The sequence below is a fragment of the Hyposmocoma kahamanoa genome, unplaced genomic scaffold, assembly GCF_003589595.1.
Source record: "Hyposmocoma kahamanoa isolate Upper Pololo Valley unplaced genomic scaffold, ASM358959v1 88, whole genome shotgun sequence".
Classification (NCBI taxonomy): domain Eukaryota; kingdom Metazoa; phylum Arthropoda; class Insecta; order Lepidoptera; family Cosmopterigidae; genus Hyposmocoma; species Hyposmocoma kahamanoa.
Window position 1 is genome coordinate 16,103,274 of NW_020654466.1, and position 25,694 is coordinate 16,128,967.

General features: G+C 38.1%; 3 protein-coding genes across 3 annotated transcripts in view; all 3 read left to right on the forward strand.

Moving 5' to 3' along the window:
- The first annotated feature begins 2,598 nt into the window (after window positions 1–2,598).
- LOC113235573 (putative methyltransferase NSUN6) lies at window positions 2,599–8,412 on the forward strand. The gene is made up of 7 exons (XM_026471316.1): window positions 2,599–2,721; window positions 2,798–2,990; window positions 4,287–4,443; window positions 4,643–4,850; window positions 5,646–5,936; window positions 6,030–6,211; window positions 8,291–8,412. The coding sequence occupies exons 1-7, from the start codon at window positions 2,614–2,616 to the stop codon at window positions 8,394–8,396; spliced, it is 1,245 nt and encodes a 414-aa protein (XP_026327101.1). The 5' UTR covers window positions 2,599–2,613; the 3' UTR covers window positions 8,397–8,412.
- A 726-nt stretch (window positions 8,413–9,138) lies between these two features.
- On the forward strand, window positions 9,139–10,419 carry LOC113235813 (putative tRNA (cytidine(32)/guanosine(34)-2'-O)-methyltransferase). The gene has a single exon (XM_026471718.1). It carries the CDS (start codon window positions 9,154–9,156, stop codon window positions 10,030–10,032), a length of 879 nt encoding a protein of 292 aa, XP_026327503.1. The 5' UTR covers window positions 9,139–9,153; the 3' UTR covers window positions 10,033–10,419.
- A 4,383-nt stretch (window positions 10,420–14,802) lies between these two features.
- The window catches only part of LOC113235950, a 28,137-nt gene continuing 17,245 nt past the window's right edge, over window positions 14,803–25,694 (forward strand). Inside the window, exons 1-4 of the mRNA XM_026471872.1 lie at window positions 14,803–14,853; window positions 17,304–17,739; window positions 17,874–17,999; window positions 21,279–21,418. Coding sequence (XP_026327657.1) covers window positions 14,803–14,853; window positions 17,304–17,739; window positions 17,874–17,999; window positions 21,279–21,418 — 753 coding nt within the window. The remainder of the gene's footprint in view (window positions 14,854–17,303; window positions 17,740–17,873; window positions 18,000–21,278; window positions 21,419–25,694) is intronic.

Below are 25,694 nucleotides of genomic sequence, written 5' to 3' on the forward strand. Positions count from 1 at the left end.
CACCAAGCATAGTAAACTCTCCATTCGTGATAAGGTGAGACTGTACACGATCTGCGTTCGCCCAATTATGACGTACGCCAGCGTCGCATTCGCACAGGCAAATCTCGCCCTAATACACCGCCTGCAGGCTCTCCAAAATGGATCATTCGCCACGCGACGGGTGCCCCGTGGTACCTGCGCAACGCTAACCTCCACATAGACTTATGGCTCCAATTGGGCTATTGTGGATCATGAATTCATGACACAGGCATCGATGAAATACTTCGACTCTGCTCTTCACCACCCCAACCCCCTCGTAGTGACTGCATCCAATTACGACCCCCTCGGGGAACACCCCCATCTCGTACGTAGAATCCGTCGCCCAAGGGAAGTCGTCAACGACCCTCACGACCCTATAACTCTCGCCACTTTGAAAGCCAACCAGATCGCAAATCAGTCCATCTCCACACGCACCAATCGTTCTCGCCGGCGAGGTCGTAGAGCCCCTCATTACATCACGTACACTGGTAGATTCTCTCCTATAGCACGCCCTTCTGGCGGAACTCTTCGATATTTTAACTGAATCGTTCGATTGGATATCGTTCTATAATCGAAGGGCGCTTTCCGATCAATTCAGACCATTCCGATCTATTCAGACCATTCCGAGTTAAACGTTCGATTCGGATTATATCTTTATCCAACAGCGTTTACGGAGTTAGTCGGTGAAATAGATTATGAAAATTCTTTTATATCAATTTTTAAGACTTTAAAGGCCCAAAACATAGGAATGCCTTTGTCTTGCGTTAAAATAAATTATAAAAATCCAGACTTTATTTAAAATAATAAGAAATTTCCATGTTACGTTCTTGCTTTGTAAACAATAGGACGTTCGGTAATTTTCATTCGATAACTGTGTTCTTGAATAATGTTTGTGGCCTTTGCCGATCGAGATGTTCGAGTAACCGTACGGGTGTGGCGTCATTTCGGTTCGATTTCGAATACGACAGTTTGACGTTCGATTTGGGTGTTGTGAATAAAAATGAAAAGAAATCGTTCAATATCAAATCGAATCGGTCGACAACTCAGTTATCGTAAGATTCTGAATCGATCTACAGGCCCGCTACTTAATTTTTAGTTTATTTAAGACGTTATGAACCTTCAGCTTGATTATTAAAGCTCGCCCTTTTCTCCGGTGGCGCAGTCAAGGCCATCAGAGGCCAAGTGCAAAATATCCTTTAAAAAAGAGGGTCGATCCACACGTCGAAATTGCAAACGCTAAACCTTTCCTTTATCAATATTCAACCAAGTTTATTGTATTCATGTAACAAAGATGTATCTAATGTTATGTCCATATTTATCGAAAATAATAATATCAAGCTTTAATATGTATGCCGATATATACCTTAAATAGCTACTCACCTAACCAACTTACCATATACTTTCTCATTCAAAACCCTGAGCGCCCAGACACACGAGGAGAAAGTTTTCGCGCGGCCGCCACGCGGTCGAAGAGCAGAGTCTGTGGCGACCACCGCCCAGCGTGCACGTGTTCAGAGACCAAGCTGTCATGGCAAAATACGCTCTATTTATTTAGCTTTTAGGTGAAATGCACTAGCTTGTCTTTTGTCTATGCGGCCGCCGAGCGGAGTCAGCTCGTCGACCGCGCGGCGGTCGCCGCGAAAACTTTCTCCTCGTGTGTCTGGGCGCTTAGCTTTTCCATAATCTGTTATTCTGCTTTTCCAACCTTTTCAGTGGCTAAATGCGGAGGCAAAGTTATTAATAATAATAATAATGTGCCATTGCCGGGAAATACCGCCTCTCCCATTTAAAAATTCAAAATTAATCTTTTAGGTCTTCGAAATAAAAGAATACTTCTAGCCGTCGTACTCTATAACTCTACTCAAAGCTCAAGTCAGAACTTGAGGATGATTTCAAGTTGTGGAATACGACCCTAAAATAGATATATTAATAAGAAAATACTTTATTTTTTTAACAGACTTCAAAACAAAGGAGGTTCTCAATTCGATTATATTTTTTTGTATCTATTTTACGCGATTACTCCGAATTGGATGATTCTTTTTTGTTGGAAAGAGGGTATCTCAGTATTGAGCCCATTTATATTTTGAAGAAAATATTTCACCTTTGCAAACTAGGGAATGAATCCGGTTCACTTTCCAGTAACCGATTTTAATAAAACTTTGCAAATAGATTTCATTCCACGAACTTTCGAGGTTTGTTTTATTGACAGTTAATTCTTTTAAATTGTTTTGTGTTTGTAGTTTTAAGGTGTTGTCCCCGTAGCCAAAGCTTAATAAATTTAAAAAAAAATCAACGACTTGTTATTTTTCTATTTCTGTTGCATCTACAGGAAATATGATAATGCTATCCTGCTTTCAGGTTTTACGAGTGAACCTTCAGTCATTGCAATTTTTTAATGGATTTTGGTCTTTGGTTACAATTTACCAGCCAGAGTCGATTATGAATTTCAGGGAGTAGTATCTCTAGTTTGTGCAGGGAGTGAACTAAAGAGTACCTTTACCTACTATACGAATTATACGATACGATGGAAAAAATGGTATAGGTTATAATTTATATATGATTCAAAAAAACTTTCATTTAAATCGAAGTCACAGAATGTTCGATAAACAAGACTGGCTTTCAAAACCTCCAAAGTTTACAACTTTCCGAGTGAATACACTCAAAAGTTTTAACTGTAATATTCTTGAAGACTTTTTATTGAAAGTACGTATATAATACTCCCACGAGCATTTCTGTACCTATACTATTTTAATTCAATCTACAATTTGTTTGTATTTAGCAAAGCGAAGAGCTGAATGCGACAGTCCTGAAGTTTCATTTCTTAAGATCAGATTGCCTTGTGTTAGAACGATGGTCGAAGAATGTCACCATGGAGACCAGCGATAACGAAGTGATAGTGGATCCTCTGTGTGCAGCAGCTGTATTAAGAGGTGCTCATGTATTCGCTCCTGGAGTCATGGGTTTACCTACAAGTAAGGCAAATTTAAAATACACCACCCATCAAAGCAGATATTATTGACAAATACCTTATTATTTTCGACGCAAATGGAGCTCAGTAGTCTTTGCCTACACCGCTAAAAGATAAATAATCTTATTATGTTTAGCAAATGAAGATCAGTAGGTAGTCATTGCTTACCCCAACATAGTATAGACATAATAGAAAACAAGGAACAAATAATTACATGGGCAGCTCCATCGTTGCACTAGTTATTACTGTTATTATTGGAAAAAATTATATAATATGTATTATTATTATAATCATAATTTTTCGATATTTTTTAATAAGAATATTTATGTAGAGAGGTAAAAGGACCTTAAACTGCCAAATAGTAATTTTACTGCAGTGTTTCAAAAAGAGTGAGGCTCTTAATTAAGTATTTAAAATCAATCTGCAGATCAAATAAAATATGTTAAATACAGAACAAACAATGAGTCGTACTATTGCATGATTTTTAGCATTCCAAAGCAATATTTGTAAAACATATATATATATGTTTATATAATATATAAACATATATATATATGTTTATATATATATATTATATATATATATATATTATATATATATATATATATATATATATATTTATTTATTTATTATTTTGTGATATCTTTTGGAGCTACTCGAGACGCGTCAGATAAATATTATGATTAAAATGTAGCGAGTTTCAAAAAGGTAGGGTCTGAAAAACAGCTGAAGCTGAGATTATCCTTTTTATCTACACAGTATCTATAAGTGATGTTATTTACGACTAAATTGTTTTGTAAATGTAGATAAATAAAGTTCTTTATTATTATTATTATTACAATAGAAACTTTACAGTAAAAATAATTAATTAAGAATACAATAATACAATAACTTTGCACATAATCTTTATCAGATATTTCCCTTTGAGTGCTACAGGAACCTGCTAAATATTGGTTTTCAACTGAAACCCGGTTATTAAATTCACATTTATTCCAAAAAACGCGTCGTTTACCCACTGGTTAACGACGCGCTGCACCACCGCTGCTCCGTCAGTCCCCATGAGTCGGTTGTTAACGTCGGATCTGTTTTATTTTTCAATTTTCTCCACCTGTTTTAATTTTATTCATATTAATTACGCGCATGGGTTGCGAGAGGCGAAGTGCAGTCCCTACACCGCTCCTCCTAAAATAGGCAAATAGGCTCGCGTTGTAATACCTCACCTTACACTTACACTCAGGTCCTTTACTTATCACCTACAGATTTGCGAAATAATAAAAGTACACTTATTTTACTGTTCAAGGCTGCAAGTTAGGTGACAGAGTTGACATATATGGTGACCTAGACGGGCAATGTAAGAGAGGCCTCAAAGTAAAGTATACTGGCAAGAAATTATATGTTGGAACTGGCTATTTAAAAATGCTGCGATGTGACTTGTTTGATAATGGAATTCAACCAAGGTATCTGCTTAATTTGGATCTTAAAATGTTTATTATGGCATGCAAAAGTTAATAAAAAAAAACTAATTCGTTGAAACTGCTCAGCTACACACATCAACAAGGGACTGAATCTAATTTGTGCAATAAAATTTATATCATATCTTACAAGGGCTTTACTTATGTCATATTAGTTGTGAAACTATGGTTCTTTGTGTTTTAGTGGTATAGCCATCCATACACTACTACCAGCGTCTAGACTACCTGTTGTAAATGAAACATTATATCCAAAGGGAGAAATACTGTTGCAAAACCTGCCTTCTATAGTCTGTGGGTGGGTGGTAAATGCTAAACCTACAGAACTTATTCTGGATATGTGTGCAGCTCCTGGAAATAAAACTACACATTTAGCAGAAATGAGTAACAACCAGGTAAGGATACCAACCCGTTTCTGATCCTTTCTACTGTTACAAAGCCTTGACAAGGCTATCTAACAGTAGAATATCTACTAGATCTTAATGACATTGTTTCTTAGTGATAAAGATTAGTGAAGACATTATGAATTCCAAGTTCAAATCTAGAAAAAACCAATGCCTCATTTCTAACTTAATAATTTTGAGAAATGCGGAGTAATTTTATTCTGTAACTCTTCCATCATTGTAAAAGTAATTTTCTATTTTAATAATTTTACTTGTTAATGTAGTTTTTAATAACCTTAAAAAAAGCTTTGTATGTAAGCTTTTAATATTCAAGGTGCTTTCCACCGGCGTGGCGAGACGTGCCTAGGTGAGACGAGGATTACAATTTCTATGCCAAAATTTCAATTCTGTCCTAGCGCATGATCGGTGGAAATGGTCTGGATTTACAGGTGTGCAAAGCGAGCGTTGAAATATTTGGTTGATGTATTACGAGCTCGCGATGCCCATGTTACTATCAATCGCGGAATTGTGAACCCATAATCAAGAAGAATCATATGAAGCTATCTTACCTCAAATCACACATACGTTCTTCTGTTTACATATTTAATAATAAAAACTGCACTGAATCTCTACTATCCACAACCACAGCCCGATCTCGCGATGGCTATGGCAATTTTTGGTGAAAATGGTTGGTGAGATTACAATTCTCGTTTAGCCCTCACCTCCCGCCTTGCTGGTGGAAAAGCACCCTTATAATTGTAGTGTTGAAAGGATTTTCTTTTGTTATTATTTTAAAATTTATTCTAGGCAATCATAATAGCAATAGACAAGACACCACAGAAAGCTACCAAAATACGAATAAACTGCGACACTCAAGGAGTGACCTGTGTTAGTGCATATCCTTATGATTCTACAAAAATCTGTTCAGAAATAAGCAGTGATGTGAATGGAGGCCCGCCATTCCCTCCTAACTGTTTTGATAAAGTATTGTTGGATGCACCTTGCAGTGGTCTAGGACAAAGGCCTCAGTTGGTAAACAAGTTAACACCTAAAATGATTCAGTCTTACAAGTTTGTTCAGCGTAAACTTTTATGCGCAGTAAGTTCGTTTTATTCAGTGTATTTTATAGGCAACAAAATTACCGTCGTTGGGAGCATCTGACTTTTTATTTGATTTTTTATTTTATCTTAGGCTGTAAATGTGCTAAAGGTCGGAGGGAAACTAATCTACAGCACTTGCACAATAACTGATGACGAGAATGAGAGAATGATAGCTTGGGCCTTGGAGAAATTTCCTTGCTTGACACTGGTGCCTGCTGAACCACTTCTAGGTGGCCCTGGACAACCTTCGTGTGGACTGTCAGATGAACAGAGGTACGTACTTATGCTAATATGTCGGGCTAAATGTAGAGTTCTAAAAAAAAAAATATTTTTAGCTAACATAACATAACATAACTTTTTCGTGCAATCACCCTCGTTGTTTTACTCAATGCCTTCCCTTCGGGTTCCTTGTCGATCAACCCCTACTTACCACCATATCGAGTATACCATAACCAGCAATAGAGACGAAAATAAAGGCCATACCTAAAAGTCAACTCTCGTTTGCACTGAAATAGTACAGCGCCAACAACTGACCTGTATGACATCTCCGGATATTCCAAAAAATATTCTGTATTTATTGTAATATAGTAAAGTATAGTTTCACTAGGCTGTTCATCTCACGGTCCATAGCCTCTTTCCATTGTTCAGTTTCGTCACACTTAGTCGCGTCCTGAAAAGTATCTGGCACCATCGCGTCACAATAATTAACGGTTATACAGTAGTAGCCAAATTCTTCATCAAATCGATGTGGTGCTTTAATTTCTTTCTTAGAAGTTCTCTTCTCATTATTCATTATCACTGTTATTAGGTATCGGGTCTTCTATTTCAATTTCATCAAGTGTATCTTCCCATTTTTCTTCATCTTTTTTATTTTCTTCATTATCATCAAAAGCAATAAGCTTAACATCTTCCTCAATTATATCCACGTGTTTTGCAACAACTTCTCTATTATGGATCAATACTTTGTAACCAACATCTGTATATCTTAGTAAAATGCCGTCACTGCTTTTTCGTCTCATTTTGACGTTAGTCTTTCTTCGGGTACTCTTACATAAACTTTACTACCGTACATTCTCAAGTATTTTGCAGTTGGTTTGCTTTGCAATAATTTTTACGAAAATGATATAGATAAATATATAAAACACCGAGTGTATATTTATCACTCGTTGTTTACTTTTCTCTGAAATAAAAGTATACTTTTAAAAAAAGACATGATTATTTACTACATATTTTTGAACACAACAAAAGTAGGTACTCGTTTTTGGAATATCTAATATTTACATAATTATATTCGAAAATTAAACAAAGTTTACATTGCACGCGACACCTACGTATATACAATGGTATTTATAAAAATACTTACATTATCTTCAGTGTACCTATATTGTGCGTTCGCAGTCATATACTGATCCCAAGAAACTTTCCATGGCGGTATATGCGTACCATATAGGTTCATAAACATCCTCCGCCCCCATACCCGATATTATAGATTGTTTTTTTTACGAAGATATGCACAAAAGTTTGCCTTTAACGAGTCTTCGCTTTCAACTCATTCACTGGTAATTTTATAATATTAGAAATACGATTCCATGCATTGTGAATTTTGTGTTTAATTTTATGGTTTGGATGTTTTGGGTTCCAAGTGAGCTCTTCGGTTTCATACTTAAAGTTCTAGAAATTGCAAGACCCGCGCATTCAGGCGCATTGCTCCAATCCATTTTGCAAGGTGTACCTACGTATCATCGCTTCGGGCGCTGGCAGTTTATCTATATAATATATATAAAGTATAGTTTATAGAGGAAGTAGTTAAACCTAAATAAAAAAGTTGGTAGATTCCAAGAAATTAATTCTGGGCAAAGTGGCTAAATAAAAACATAATTATGAGATTGCGTTTTTACATATATATTTTTCTTAATTTTACAAATTATAAATCGATAAAATAATTATTATCAATATCAACCAAATCATTATCATCTTGTGATATTGGAGGTTAAAGGTTGAGCTTTATTTTCGTTTTTTTTCCAATTGTTAACTTTTCTTACTAAAACAGCTAAAAGATTTAGTTACCAAATATTTTTTTAGCTAACAATTTCGTAAATGTGGATAAATCTATATAGCTAAAAACTCGATGCTAAAAACTGGGTACAGTGGCAACACTGCGAATAAGTGTAACTTCGCGTCGCCACACGTATATAACTTCGCGTCGCCACTCGTGCCTAACTTCGCGCGACGAGTGGCGATGCGAGTCGCGACACGAATAACGAGCTGACCGTTTACACACGCGTGGTCGTGTATCGCATCGCCACTCGCACGAATGTGGGAATGCGGCATAACATAGATTTTTTTTTTCAGGGTCATGGTGCAAAGATTTGGTCCTGAAGATGATGTTCTGAGACCTGTTGAATCTATCTACAAAGATACAATTGGATTTTTTATTGCAACTTTTATAAAAAATTAAAAAAAATGTATGTAATATGTATTTTCCTTTAATTTTATTTTTTTCCATTTACCTCATAACTTCAGCAGACTATTTCGTCTGTCGAAGGCAACGCTCTCGGTCGCTTCGATCGACTTCGGCTGCAAACCCTCGTCGTCAGATGACTAACTATTTATACCGGGTAGTTTGACGCCTTCTTCGGTGCGCAAACATAGGTAGCCTGACAACTTGATTTTTTTTTAATTTATAAAGGCTTTGGCAAAGCCATCAGCCTAAACATGAAGTTTAAATATGTTTCTGTAAATATGGCCGCCACATAGAGGATAGGCAATTTGAGGCGGCGTGCTTGGACTGACTCGGGAGCCTTAAAACGGGCCGGTACGGGTATTCTAGTTCGAGATTCGTATAATTTCGTGTTTCAATCTTCGATTAAGGCACAATAGCACTATCCTATTCCACTTTAAACTAGATTTCACAAAATAATTGAAATTCAAAATAAAAACGAAACTTTTCCCTCCAAAAGGTCCAGAGCGAATCGCTGACAACTTGATTTAAATGCGCCATCTAAAAAAATTAACGTGATGGTTTCATAAAAAAAATCTGGCAACATTAACGACATCAAATGTCAAAAGCAGCTGCGTTGTTTGAAAGATTCCAGAAATTGAAACGTGTTTATTGTTTGCAATTATTTAAAATTTATAATATCATTGACTTTTGATTGATTGATTGATATAATTATTTAAGCATAACCTATAAAATACTTTATTAATTTGTCACAATGGGCAAAACGTCCAAGGATAAACGAGACATATATTATCGGTTGGCCAAAGAAGATGGTTGGAGAGCGAGAAGCGCTTTCAAATTGTTACAAATCAACGAAGAACACAATATATTCGACGGCGTGTTACGCGCTGTGGACCTCTGTGCCGCGCCTGGTAGTTGGAGTCAAGTATTAACGAAGAAATTGCGGCAAAATACTACGAATTATAATGATGTTAAAATTGTGGCCGTCGACCTACAAGCAATGGCTGCGCTTCCAGGTGTGAAGCAAATACAAGGAGACATTACTAAGGTATCAACAGCGAACGAAATAATAAAGGAATTTGAAGGTTTGAAGGCTGATTTGGTTGTATGCGATGGAGCCCCAGACGTCACAGGTTTACACGACATTGATGAATACGTCCAATCACAGCTACTCCTAGCAGCATTGAATATCACAACACATGTTCTTAAGAACGGTGGTGTGTTTGTCGCTAAGATATTCAGAGGTAAAGATGTGACACTATTGTATTCACAACTGAAACAATTCTTTGAATATGTAACTGTTTCTAAACCAAGAAGCTCAAGAAACTCTAGTATAGAGGCATTTGTCGTATGCCAGAACTACATGCCTCCTGAAGGATATACACCTACAATGGTCAATCCTTTACTAGACCATAAATATTGTGACTTTAATCAATTTACGGGTCCTAATAGATACATAGTCCCCTTCAATGCTTGTGGAGATTTAAGTGCATATGATTCTGATACATCATATCCATTGTTATTGGAAGGACAAACAAGCTATGAATATAAAGAACCAGTCCAAGGCCCAATCAATCCCCCTTACAAAGAAATACTGGACAAAACTAAAAATATACAATTGAAAAATAGTTAAAGAGAAATAAACTACATATGGGTACTCTAGCAATGAGGCGGCCAATCGGACATACTGTGTTTTGTATTTTTATGTTTCCTGTAAATTATTAGTGTGTGCAATAGAGTATACTTATCTTAGTTTTCTTTTTGATTTTGTAATAAATTCATCCATGTACCTCACCTTTATTATAATTATTGTAAACTACATATCTTTATATACTGCTACTTTGCATATTTTAAATATCTTTTGGATATACGACTATTACAACTTTATACACAAATCCTAGTGAAAAAGAGTAATAAGACATCAGTGTCATATTGATATATTATTATGTTAGCCTTACAAATAGAAACACATTTAGAACAAAGATGTTCAATGCCCACCACCACAAAAAGTAATTGACAATTGTATTTTTTATATTAACATCAAATCACAAGGAAAAATAGATTATATGTGTACTTTATATAAATAATTAAAGTTTTTTTTTTTCAAATGTGGTAGCACTACCTGGACAGCATCAACACCCTCCAATTGCTTCTGAGGCCCCTACCACTCCCATGAAACTTTAGCGACTATTGGGGGGCAGTAGGGACCACTTTGGGAACAATGCCATGTTTCCCTGTCTGTTCCATGGTGGTTTAGTATCTATGTGCAGTTAACATACAGTAGAATTAAAATCTTAAGTGTCTTGATATACTCTTGTAGGTACATGTATAAAAAGGTTTAAATTAAATTTTACCTTTACAATACAATGAAATTATACTAAGTAACAGATAACATTTTATTTACATTAAAAAAACTGATATTTTTATGTAAAATTCATGCTTGACCAAAAATTTTAATTAACTATAACAAAATTCCCATAAAAATACTTAATGATACTCAAGATAGTTTCTCTGTATCTGCTATGGATTTCACTCATATTTCACCATTATTATTAGGGTGGGTCATTCAGGGCCTATGCAGCCTCTCCTCACTGCGACCATTGACTGATCTGTTGTGATCACCACTAATTGCAGTTCAGAGCTAAGGCCGACCGACAGCATTAAGGAATTGAAGGACTTGGCTCCGACAGTTTTTATGTTGTGGTCTGTGCCTTCCCAATATAGGAACTTCGTGCGCCCATCAGGAGACAGCATTGGGTGAGGAGATGCACTGGAATTTCATCCACCTTCTACCATCCAGAATCTACACTATTATCTCTCTGCCCTATTTGACACGTGCTTGCTCAAGCCACGATGCCCTGTCCAATTACAGAGCTTCACTAGATCATTCTCTACAGTACTTGGCACTGTAGGTAGCTATCAGGGCTTTTAAATGCTCAAGACCCTTGTTTTGTAGCCACACTCCTAGGGAGAGGTGTGTAGTCTCATTCAGCAAAGTGAACTTAGGCAGGTTGTATGCTATACCTATAAAGCGTTAGGGTCCAATAGAGGTTTCCCTAGCACCAGCCTTTACCAGTTCATCCGCTGACGCATTACCCTCGACCTGGAACTACTATTCAATTTATTCATCTATTATTCCATTTCAATGTCAAAAGTTTCCGATCGGCCAGTTGTGAATCGCAATTATGCGCCTCGACTCGGAAAAGAAGCAGTTTCCGATCGGGCGAGGCAATCAAAATAAGCTGCAAGTCCCGATAAGGGTTAAACTCACACTGGCGCAGTCGAAGCATCGCGTCCTGTTTTTCGCGTATAGCATATTCATCTCTATTTTCCCATTATTAAGGTACAAATTTGTTATGCAAATATGAAATATGGTTTCGCGCGTCCCCGTGCGTTACCTACGTGCGCGCAGTGACGCGTCAGACGCCGACCACGCTGTAATCCGGGCGCGCTAATGCGACGACGCGCGTCGCTACCTAGTTGAAAAACAGGATGCAACGCGACGCTTCGACTGTGCGCCAGCGTGAGTAGAGCCTAATATAATATATAATATAGCGTAATATTTTATTTTCATTGGAATTACACCTATGTGAAATTGAATAAACCTGATTCATCCCCTAATTTGCCTCTTTTAGACGTATAATATTTTTGAGGTAGACCACTACTGAGTAGATATGAGCACCGATAATAGACCAATGGGCGGCGGCGCGCCGACGAAAAATTTCGACGGCGGCGGCGTTTCGGCGTACAGTGGGCCCAAATTGATAATTCTTGGACTTAGGAAAAACTGGTGGAGTATCGAGCTAATTTTTTTTATATGATAGATAATAACATTCCTAACAACTTTCATTCTTGTATAATTTCTTGAAAAGTTGGTAGTTTCGGAGAATTTTTTTTTGTATGGAGAAATATACATTTTATTTTTTATCTCAAAATATACGAAAATGTAATAATAATAACGCACACACTCAACATAGCCCCGCACTAGGGAATCCCTGTGTCGCGGGTGCCATGGACACACACATAGACAACCACAAATTACACCCAAACTCTTACTCTCCACACGCAAAATAGGCGCTTTGTCGTCGAGTTGCGGAAACCAGCCCGTTGCACCAAGTACCAAGTACACCCAAACTCACGAGAGAAATAATTGTAGGCCATACAACTATTTCTCCCGGCCCGGGAATCGAACCTGGGACCTCTGCGTGGCAGTCCGGCATGGTAACCGTTCGGCCACTGAGGCAGTTAATGTAAGGCAGTTAAGTAATGTACGTGGGTTACTTACAGTATAGTTCCAATCATTTTCTGTGTAGAAAAAAATAATCCGTCTGCATGTACTTGCGGCTTTATAAGTAAAGGTGCGGCAAAATTGCTAACTCTTTTATATACTTTTTTTAACAAAATACATGAGATTCGACTAAAGAAAAATTAATTTTAGTGTAATTTAGAGAGTGTTATAATAATAATATGAAAGTTAAGTAGAAACTAGTATATTGTGTTAAAAAATAAATAACAGATCTAAAATTTTGACACCTTTTTACTCGTGAAGCCGCAAGTACCTGCAGATGGATTATTTTTTTCTTGATAGAGAATGATTGGACCTATATTGCAAATAAACCACACACATTACATTTTCCTACGTTTCGAGATAAAAAAATAAAATGTTTATTTCTCCAAACAAAAAAAACTAAAATTTTTTTTCTCTGAAACAATCAGCTTTTCAAGCAAATGATTGGAACTATACTGTAACCCACGCACATTACATTTTCGTATATTTTGAGATAAAAAATAAAATGTATATTTCTCCATACAACAAAAAAATATTTTTTTTCTCCGATGCTACTGAACTTTTCAAGAAATTATACAAGATAAAAGTTGTTAGGAATGTTATTATCAATCATATAAAAAAAAATTTGCTCGATACTCGATACAAGTTATTCCCATGTCCAAGAATTATCAATTTGGGCCCACTGTGCAGCGGCGCGAGCGCGGCCCTAAAACGAATTTGTATAACGGTGTTTGTTTTTACAAAAACCGTTTTACAAATACTTTTTCAAAGAAAAAAAAAATAAAATAACGTATTTTCTATAGTAATCAAATTTTTATCAGTTCGATCAGGCGCTCTGATCATACGCACGGCCGCACGGGCACGCTTCCGTATTGTGTATGCGTAGTGAAAATGGCGACGCACGAAATTGACAAATTAATTTTTTTAAACAAAACATCTATAAAGCATAATAATAATAATAACGAACACACTCAACATAGCCCCGCACTAGGGGAAACCTTGTGTCGCGGGTGCCATGGACACAACAAATTACACTCAAACTCACGAAAGAAGTAAAAGTAAATGGGAGTCGAACCTGTCCTTTCCATGGCAATCCGGCATTGTGACCGTTCGGTTACGGAGGCAGTTATATCTTCAAATATAAAGTCACTTACTGTGACTTGGAATTAGTGGAGGCGAAGCTGGACAGTCTTGAACACCGCCGTAAAGTTGCCAGCTTATCGGTATTTTACAGGATATATCACGGAGAGTGTGCGATGAAATTACACGATTTAATTCCACTTTCCCCTTTCCGTCACCGGGGGACTAGGCGTAGGCTTGGGTACCACCTCTATGTTGTGGATATTCCAAAGATTCGCACGAAGCGTTACGCTTCCACATTTATATGGCGAACGGCTATGGAGTGGAATTCCCAGCCTGCAGACTTGTTCCCTGAGCGTTATAATTTGGGCCTTTTCAAGGCGAAAGAGAATGGGCATTATTTAGGTGTGCATGCTCCATCGTCGACCTCGTCGTCACTTTCCATCAGGTGAGATGGGGGTCAAATGCGAACTTACATTTTATAAAAAATAAAGTTTTATTTTAGAAAAGTCATTTTCTGGCGTCGCCATTTTCAAATACATAATACGGAATCGTGCGCATGTGTACGATCGGAGTGCCTGATCGAACTGAACGGCGCGCTGATTGCAGTTGTCATTGGCAGCGGCGCGCCGCCGGCGCGATGCTCATATTTACTACTGAGGTACCTCCTTTCCAACAAAGAAACAATCAACGAAATCGGTTAATGTCGAATGATCGCGTAACGTGTATTTGTAACTAAAGTAACGTGTATTTGTAAGTGTAACGAAAAATACAGGCAATTGAGAACGTCCTCCTTGTTTCAGTCGGTTAAAAATGAAGTAACCTGCTGATGTAGCTGATATAAATTTATGGCACTGACGTCTTTCACATTCTTAATTTAAAATAAAAATACATCTAAAAATGGTTTGAAAATCTATGTCAAGTTCGATTCAGTTGTGTTAAAATTTTACGTTTATCGCCAAACTTGTCTAAATTTCTGTTTAAATGCAAAATTTTTGGCTTTTTTCGTAAATTGCTTTGTATAACTAATCCAAAATGAAGAAAAAATTTCAGATGCCCAGTGCAAAATTTATTCTCAAAAACCGGGTAAGAAATTACGTATAATGTTACAATTTTACGTCCGTTTTCATTCACCGTAACAAAATTGATAAAGTTTCTTCCTACAGATTTATTATGAAAATATTACTAATCAAATAATGAGTATTGTTAAATTTCTTAGCACGTCAAGCTTAACATAGGATTTTTTTTTATAACATCGGGCTGAACAAGTCGTGCGCCTGATGGTAAGCTACACTCCAGTCCATAACAGTTAGAATGCCACTCAGAACTTTACAAAGATCTGAGGGGCGTTACTATTGCGCCCGTCACCCAGAGACGTAAGTTGATAAATCCCATGTGCTTGTAATTTCACCAGCATCCTTACCCTTCAAAACCGGAACACAGTAGTGCTGACCTTACTGCTTGGCGGCAGAAATAGGTAAAGTGGTAGTACTTCCCTGGACGAACTCTTTCACAACTCTATTGCTACTTATAAATTCAATTATAAATACTTCCGATGAGAACGGCCCAAAGCACAAAGTGTTAAAATCAACAGCACACCAAGCTTTTTAACAAAAACGACGCAAGCACATAGCACAATAAAGACACGACGCAAGCACATAGAAAAATTCGTGAGGTCCGCTGTTTCGTTCCGTGGCTTATAAATAGCGTCTAGCACAGTAAGCTAGAAGACGTAGGTTCGAATCCGGCCGGATCGAAAGAATTTTTCTGAGTGTTCGATCTTTGTATTAATAATTATAACAAACTAGGGAAGTAATTTCACAAAAAATAATTGAATATCAATTCAATAAAAATTTAAAATACAGTGAATAGCGACATCTCTCGCCAGGACTGGTAGCTGTAAAGGAACTAACTGGGTGATAAATCTTATAAATTTCACATAGATGGCGCTACGACTAAAAAGTCGTTGAAAAACCAAATACAAAGACACGACACAAACACATAGAAAAATTCGTGAGGTCCGCTGGTTCGTTCCGTGGCTTAGTTGGTATAGCGTCTAGCACGGTAAGCTAGACGTCGGTTCGAATCCGGCCGGATCGAAGGACTTTTTTCTGAGTGTTCGATCGTTGCATTATAATACTACGTAATAATACTACTAATAATACTACGTAGGTACTCATGATATAGGGGAGCGAGGGTAATGGGAACCTACTAAGGAAAATTGACAATAAAAGTTATAGTTTATGCAATTAAATTTTCATTAGTTTTGAACATACGCTTCACATATCTGGGTACTAGATAATCACAGAAAAAATATGAAACTAAAATAAAATATTTGGTTAAAAAAGAAAAAACTAAAACATGTCATTCGCTCTCATTACCCCACAGTTCGGGAAATGGGCGCCGATAAGAATCCCGTATGTCAAATGAGAGCCACTATATACATATAATCAGTCTGATGAAAAAAATTAAAGTAATAAAACATATAAGTTAAAAAGTAATGAAAATAAATAAAGTGTTAAAGGAATATCCAGTGAATATTGCAATGGGATAAGGAGAGCCAAATAGCTCTCATTACCCGCGTAATATCGAATTGAGAAAGGAATAAAACAGTAAAAACATTTGTATTTTTATTGTGATTTCAAGCATAACTTTTAAAATTTGGTAGATATGGTGACATAACTAGTGTAAATGTACAACAATGTAGTATCTATGCATTTTAATGCTTACCTGGGATGATGAAATTTAGCAAATTTTATAAGCGCGGAACGAAAAACACAACCATCTCATACGACTAAACGCGGGACTCGAACCTTGCCGAACGTTAACGAAGATATAGGAGTGCCGTTTGCACAAATACAAGCATTGGGAAAGTCCAGTTTAACACCGCTCTCATTACCCGCGGGCTCCCAATACCCCACGTTCCCTTAAATACTTACAAGGTCATTTTCAAGTTTTTGTAGGTACATATTAGTTACCTGTCTGTTTTTAATTCACAACAATTAAGCTATGGTATTTAGTTTTAACAAAATGCACGGAATTCACATGACTTTCGCTAAATCTCATGACGCCATTAAGTACTTATAATATAATTTAAGAAATTAAGTGTAAGCGACACTTTGGTGTCGACTACACACTGAACCTAAAAGCGTTAATTACAAACGTCTTAGCTACCGTCTCAATGGTCACAGCGTTGTTTTTGACGTAGTCATCATGAGCCCCATATAGGATACACCTATTTTTTTCAGGCTTGCCTACAGTCTAGAGATAGAGGGTCTAAACTAACTATTAATTCTCTAATCTCTCGAATTTTATGAAGCTTTACTTTTTGTTTGACCGGCCTTTTTAAAAACGGCATTTTTTCACGAACAATGATATCGGTCGGTAATTTATAGTTCAGACAACAAAGTACTTACTCAAAACGAAGGAAAAATAAGTTATTATCTTTACCTTATAATTGTCTACTAGGTCCAAATTAAAGATTTACTTTGCGAGTGACGTGACTCTTGTTCCTTTATTTATTATTCGTATTTCAGATAAATAAAAACAAAAAGGGCGAGCCGGTATGGATTTTTTTAGAGCGAGAAATGAGAGCAAATTCCGATAAGAAACCATACAACAATGTTGTGGGAGAGTGGCTTGTTTTTCTTAAAGATTTGAAAAGCCATTACCGCCGAGTACAATTACAAGAGTTGAACAGATTGACAAAAAATTGCGGTCCACCATGGTTTATTGAGCTATCGAGTTTTCAAAGAGAGACATTAGATAGTTTAAAGTTTGATATACACACAGACTTGATTGGTGGTCAAACGGTCCATGTGGAAACTGCATTGAAACATATCGGAATAACTAAGAAGATTAACAAAAAAACGTTGATGACATGTATGGAGACTTGCGTAGAGGATCCAGGCGTATTTGTGTGGAATCTTTATAAAGACATTTATAAAGTGCCACCGAGCACTTTACTGCCTTGTAAGAAACGATTAAGTACCTAGTTTAAATGCGAAAAATTAAAATAAAAAATTATAAAGATTAAAAAATTTGGAACACCAAGCTTTCTGTAAGAAAATACACGTACAAAAGTTTACATCTTTTGTTTGTTTCAGCATACGACTTAAACTCTAGATTATTAATGTCATCTCTGGTTTTTATTGATTACAAGGAGTGTCTACAATCACTTGACAAGATAATGGAAAAGGAACCGCCTCCACCACCACCGAAGCCTGCCAAGCGTATGTAACATAATTCATTTCTACATCTATGATTTCAACTACACTTCGTTTTTTTAGTATTATAACACCACGTACAAGAAATATTAGTAACCTCGCCATGCTGCTAGATAGCTTTGCGATCAAAATAGAACGCGCTATGGAAGTGTTCACTAAATTACCGTTTATGTTCTAAAAGGAAATTGCTTTGTATCGAATCATAGGGACTATGAGTGACACGCCGGTACTTACACCTGCTGGGATACTTGGGTGAAAGCTCATAGAATCGTCGTTCCTTATCACCGATCGCTGGCTGCCGCTTCCACCTCGTGAGACGGTGCGCTGAAATCTGAAATCGAGCATGACTGCGATTACGTGTCTTATGTCGATCATACAACTACGTCAATAAACGCCGTTGTGCATGTGGAGACTCGAGTGTCTTTCTTCATCCTCTCTCGCTTCGTATACCTATTACAGAAAAAACGTAAACAAAGAAGCAGTGATCGTAAAATTTTTCCTCATACAACAAACGCAGTAATGGAAAATATAAAGAGAATTTATGGCAAATGACATTTTTAAATCGGTTGTATTTAACCGCTCACTAAAAAAGCAAGTTTTTTTACAACCAAATATGCCACTTCCCCAACAAAACTGATTGCACATTAAAATATGTACACATCAAAAGAAAACAAATTTAGAATAGATAGATAGAATCATATATATAAAATTATGAACCTAATATTAATGCGTAACATCTTATCGCAATGCATACATAATCCAATATTTCTGGCATACAACAAACGTATGACTACAAATGTATGAGAAAAAAACTTGCCTATTTGACTAAAAGGTACCTTTTAGTACACCAGTCTATCGGAATGAAACAACATTTCATTTGACATTACTAATTACACAATTTGTCCAAAACAATAAGATCATTTTTGTAGTAGATTAAGTTCATTTAATCTTTAGTGAATACTAAGAGTAAATTATGTAATAATTACCTACACTTTAGTGAAAATATATGAGAATTTTGTTTCGCGGCATTTATTAAATTTGTTTGGTTACAAAATGACTAAATGAATTGGCGCCGGTTATTCACTTCGTTCGCACGAAAAACACTTAATAAGTGTTTTTTTTTATTTGACTACTGATTTACAATGAAACAAAAACGAAATGTTAATCCTTTCTTCTCGTAATACATCTCTGAAAACCCCATTCAAATCGCGGGCTCTCGTGGGCACTCGCGGGCTCTCCCGGGCACTCGCGGGCTCTCCCGGGCACTCTCGGGCTCTCAAAGGCACTCAAATTTATTTATTTATTTATTTATTGGAAGATTTACAACGAATTTTTAACAATAAGTAAATGTTGAGTAACATTTGAAAATGCTAATTACAAATCTCCATATGGACCCGAAAGCACTTAAAGGCACTCAAAAGCACTCAAAGGCACACGCGGGGACTCAAAGGCACTCGCAGGCACTAATAGACACTCAACAGCATTCAAAGGCACACGCGAGTACTCAAAGGAACTCGATGGCACTCAAAGGCACTCAAATGCACTTAATGGCACTCGCTGGCACTCAAAGGCACTTGCGGGCACTCAATGGCACTAGCTGACACTCAATGGCACTCAAAGGCACTCGCGCGTATCAAATGCACTCAAAAGCACTCACTGGCACTCTATGGCACTCGCGGGCACTCACAGGCATTCGGAAGCACTCAAAGGCACTCATGGGCACTCGATGGCACTCAAAAGCACTCAAAGGCACTCAAAGGTACTTAAGGGCACTCAATGACACTCATAGGCACTAAAAACACTCAAAGGCAATCGCGGGCTCACATAGGCACTTGATGGTACTCAAAGGCACTTAAAGTACTCAAAGGCACTTAAAGCACTCATTGGCACTCGCTGGCACGCGCGGGCACTCAAAGGCAACCGCTGGCACTCAATGGCACTCAAAGGCATTTGTTTGTTGACACGGTGAGAGTCAGAATGGCGGGTGTACCTAAACGAATCCTGGCAGATTTTGTATGAAAAGAATTTACCTAAATTGTACTATTTAGTACCTATGTTTAAAAAATTTGTACATCCATCAGAACAAACTTATAGCAATATTGAAGGTACACTCGCCGTATTGACAGTCAATATGGTGGGTGTACCTCATAGGCATACGCTGGCAGTCAAAAGGCATCCGCGGGCACGCAAAAGCACGCGTTGGCACTCAATGGCACTCAAAGGCACTCAATGGCACTCAAAGGTACTCGCGGGCACTCGAAAACGTTCAAAGGCATTCGTGGGCACTCATAGGCACTCCAAGGCACTCAAAGGCCCTCAAAGCACTCGCTGGCACTCAAAAGCACTCGAAAGCACTCAAAGGCACTCAAAGGCACTCGCTGTCACTCAAAGGTATGCAAAGGTACTCGCGGGCACTCAAATGCACCCATCTGTAGTTACATACACTGCTTTATTTAAACACATAAGCTCTCTAAAATGTGTTCAGGAACTCGCATGTTACGACATGGCGGCAAATAAAAATGTCACGCAACCGTAGTTTTTTTTAATTCATAGACAAACTAAAGTCGGCCCCAACTATCATATCATTCGATATCAAGTAACGCGTGAAATTTGTGAAAATTGTTTGCTATAGGTAGAATAAAACTTCATCTCGACTGATATTAAAATTGAGGTCGAATTTCCTTTATTTTTCCATGGGTCTAATCAAATTGTTTCGTTTTTTATAGATGTTCAAAAATTTAACGTAATAACATTGACTTACAAATAAATGGACGACGGGTCTTATACAAAAAGCACGAAAAAAATGTCCCAAGTCAACCTATTTAAACGTAGTGACATGTAAAGGAATATGAATAAGCTAAAACGTTGAATTTAAATTGTAATGTCATCGCAGTACTGTCTAATTTTGCTTGCTTCGCTGTCAGAAGAAACAAACGAAGACTAAAGCGTGAATGACGCTCTGTATACGATTTTAACGCCCTATAAGTTCGGACACTTTTTAGCGCGGACCCGACGTCCATATAATTGTAAGTCAATGCGTAATAATAAAATCGAATTTGATGTTATTACTGGGCAATAATAACTTTTTCACAGCTATGTAATTTTTTCTAACAAAACAGTTCCCTTTTGCGGTTTTGGTTGCGGAACACAAATCATAGAGGGTTTATGAGATGTGTGTAGATAAAATTATTTATTATATGCTTCACATCATAACATTAAAGATCCTGCATACTTATTTGTTCACATTTTGGATAATTTAAGTACAGATGCATGATTTTTTAACAGCGCCAAAGAATTTCAAGCCTCAAGTTCAATTTGGAGAATATCTACAGAGGACGTATGCACCCTTTTATACCAATAAACCACAGGAGAAGGATAGGGTACCACGGCCTCTGAAACGCAAATTAGGAATTAGATCTGCAGAGGTAATGGATAAGTTGTCTTATTAGCAAAACTACGTAGTTATTGTAAAAAACCTAAGTACACACATCACAAGTGTCTAGGGATCAAGTGAATATTTTTGAAATAAAAATTATTTAAGCAATATTTGCCAAATCCAGTCTTCCAGGACGACTTCTTACTTTAATGCTTATGTTTTATTTAACCGCTTACCCCTATATTTAATTAAAATAAACTAAAATTGATGTTTTTGCAAATTGTGGGAAAAAACTCAAATTAACGGCGTCAATTAAATGACAAAAAAATGGCGAAAATGATGATTTTGCTCATTTTTATTGTAAAGATAAGAAAATTAATAATCTGTATTTCCACCATTAACACGAATCACACAATTACAGCGATTTGGCATGCTTAAGATGAGTTCATCAAAATCACTTTGAGGAATGGCCGCCCATGTGTTTTGTAACAAGTCAAAATATTGTTGTAGAGTATGTACGGTATACATACTCGGCACAGCTCTTCTTTGAAGCATATTCCATGCGTGCTTAATTGGACTGAGGTCTGGCGATTGAGCAGGCCACGGCAGAACGTTGATACGAGCTTCGGCAAGAATGCTTGTTACGACTCTAGCCGTGTGTGGACGTGCGTTGTCATGCATTAGTTGAAATGAATCACCCAACTGGCCTCGCAAAGGGATGATAACATCTGAAACAATCCTCTCTGCGTAAACTTGAGCATTGAGGTTACCCCTGATCCAAATTGTCGTAATAGTAATGTAGGTACTAGTTTAATTATAACTAGGTGGGTAGTATAAAAATAAATCAGTTACTTTTGACAAGCTGAACAGTGTGTTTCATTGTAATCGTTCCCTAAATACTACATGGTGTCAGGTGTGGTTATTTTGAGTTTTGATTGAGTTTGTACTGTTGCATAAAGTGTAAAATCATGCCTAATCAAGGTGAAAAGGTAACTCCCGGCGTGTCAACGTCGTTTGCGGCGGCTGTGTACTCGGCGATTCAACAACCGGCCGCCATGAGCGAGGAAGGCAACGTGTCATGTAACTGGCGAGAGTGGAAATCTTCTTTTGACTATTACTTAATCGCGTCGGGCAAAGAAAAAGCACCGTCAAGAGAAAAATGTGCGTTGTTTTTACATGTTATTGGAAAACATGGGCGAGAAATCTTAGAAGAACTGGATGTGTCAGGGGAAATTAAAACTACTTACGACGAATTAGTGGCGATATTCGCGCAGCATTGTGATCCAGCTCGTAACGTTAATTACGAAAGGCATTTATTTTTTGAAACTTATCAACACGAAGAAAGGTTCGATAAGTTTTTAAGCAACTTGAAGATAAAAAGTAAATCGTGCGAGTTTGGATCTTTGCGGAGCAGTTTAATTCTGACACAGTTAATCAGAGGACTGAAGGACTCTAGCGTACGTGAAAGATTGTTGGCAAAGAGAACATTGCAGTTGGACGAGGCGGTGTTATGGTGTCGAGCCGGCGAAAGTGCCGGGCGACAGGCCGAGGCGTGTGTCGGCGGCGGCGGCGCGCACTCCGCGCCTGTTCGCGCGCTTGAGGCATTGGGTCGGGCACCGCGAGGGCGCAGCGCCCTGCGTGGAGCTCCAGGTGGCCGGGGCGCTCGAGCCTTTGCGCCGCCGAGGCAACATCGAGAGGAGTCTTGTGCTAATTGTGGGCGTAGGCATGGCGCAAGTGGCAAGTGCTGGGCACATAACGTTAAGTGTTATAGGTGTGACCGTGTGGGACACTTCGCGAAGATGTGCAGATCGAGATATGTCAGTGAGGCGTTAGAGGACTGCCAGGAGGTGGACCGCGAACAGGAGGACTACGACGAGAGTGAGTTATGTTTGAGTGATTTGCATTTAGGTGCGGTTGATGACGGCAGTGATTGTGAGCCGTGGTATGAAACGGTGCGCGTTAACAATGTAGGTATTCGATTTAAGCTAGATAGCGGGGCTGATGCCTCAGTGGTTTCATTTAAAACATTTAAGGAGGCAGGCTTTCATACAGATATTTTAAAGAATGATAAAACGGTGTTAAGAGAAATAAGTAAAGCGAAGTTACCGGTGATAGGATATTTTGAACCTATATTTTCTTACAAGGATTGTAAGACAAAGCAAAAACTTTATGTGTTAGATGTTAGTTGTAATAATCTGTTGGGACTTAAAGTATGTAAAAATCTACAACTAATTGGTCGTATTTATGAAATATCGCAAACTATTGATAAAACTGTGTTTGACGGCATAGGTTGTCTGCCTTCTATTTCGAAAATAACAATCGATGAAAATGTGTCTCCGGTCGTAAACGCGTCTAGAAAAATTCCTATTAAAATGCAACCTCGTCTTAGAGAGGAATTAGAAAAGATGCAAAAATTAAATATAATTGTAAAGGAAGAAAGGCCAACTGACTGGGTTTCTAATATTGTTATAGTCGAGAAAAGTGATAAAAATATTCGCATCTGTTTGGATCCGTTTCACTTAAATAAAGCCGTACGCCGTTGTCACTTTCCGTTGCCTACATTAGAAGAGATTACGTGTAGTTTGTCTGGTGCCCGTTATTTCTCTAAGTTAGATGCAAAAAACGGATTCTGGATGTTGAAGTTAGACGAAGCTAGTTCGAAGCTCACGACGTTCGCTACACCATTCGGTAGATATCGTTTTTTACGGATGCCATTCGGCATAAATTGCGCACCAGAGATGTTTCACCACGAAATGTACAAAATATTTTCTATGCCAGGTGTCGAAGTTTACTCTGATGACGTTTTAGTATGGGGTACTACAAAGGCCGAACACGACTGCCGACTGCAGGAAGTGATGAAGCGAGCAGTAGACAATGGGGTGAAATTTAATAAAAAAAAGTGCGTATTTGGAGTTGAAGAAGTAAATTTTCTAGGTCACGTGTTTAATAGGCATGGAATACGTCTTGATAAAAAAAGGGTTGATGCAGTCACTAATATACCTAAACCTAAAGAACGAAAGGAGCTTGAGAGGTTTTTAGGTATTACTAATTACGTGTCTAGGTTTATTCCAAATTATGCTAACATTTCGGCGCCATTAAGAGAACTTTTAAAAAAAAATATAGAATTTGAGTGGTACAGTGTTCATGACGAGGCATTTAGCAAGTTAAAGACTTTAATAAGTGAGTCTCCAGTTCTGAGGTACTATAGTCCACATGAGCCCGTAACGCTGTCGGTGGACGCGAGCGGCGCGGGGCTGGGTGCCGTGTTGCTGCAGGCGGGCCGGCCCGTCGCGTACGCCGCGCGCACGCTCACGCCTACTGAGAAGCGCTGGGCACAAATCGAAAAAGAATTGCTTGCGATACTATTTGGATGCGTGCGATTTCACCAATATGTTTATGGTCACGACAAAGTTACGGTGGAGAGCGACCACAAACCATTAGAGGCAATATTTAAAAAGTCGTTAAACGAGACGCCGCCTAGGTTGCAGCGAATGTTGCTTAAACTACAGTCATATTGTTTAAATATTGTTTATGTGCCGGGCAAGTTGATGTACATTGCGGATGCGCTGTCGCGAGCGGCTATCGAAGGCGTGCAGGACGTGGACACGGACGTTGGTGATGATGTCCTTGTTCATGTAAACGCTATGTATAACGGGGTGAACGCTACGCCAGAAAAATTAAATCAGATTAAAATTGAAACTAGTAGGGATAATATATTATCGTGTGTTGTTGATTATTATCAGAATGGATGGCCTCGAGATAAAACAAATGTTAAAGTAGAAGCGCGGGCGTTTTGGTCAATGAAGGACGAGCTACACGTCGTTAAAGGTATTTTGTTTCGCAAGGACAAAATAGTTATCCCTATATCACTCCGCAAAGAGATGCTGGATCGCGCTCATGAGGGCCATTTAGGCGTAGAGAAGAGTAAAAGGCGCGCGCGCGATGTAATGTGGTGGCCGGGCATGGGCGCCGACATCGAGCAGAGGGTGTCGCGCTGCGAGACGTGCGCTCGTCACCGCGCTGCCCAGCCGCGCGAGCCTCTGACGCCGCACGCCGTGCCTGCGTTGCCGTGGCAGGTGCTAGCTGCCGATATCTTTGAGCTTAGGCGCGTTCACTACCTCCTAGTTGTGGACTATTACTCGAAATTTGTTGAAATAGCTACGCTACCAAACTTACATAGTGCCACGGTTATAGTCAGATTGAAAAATATGTATAGTAGATTCGGAATACCGGAAAAACTTGTAACTGATAATGGCACACAGTTCACATCAGCAGAATTTAAAAGCTTTGCAACAAAGTGGGGTTTCGTGCATGTAACCAGTTCT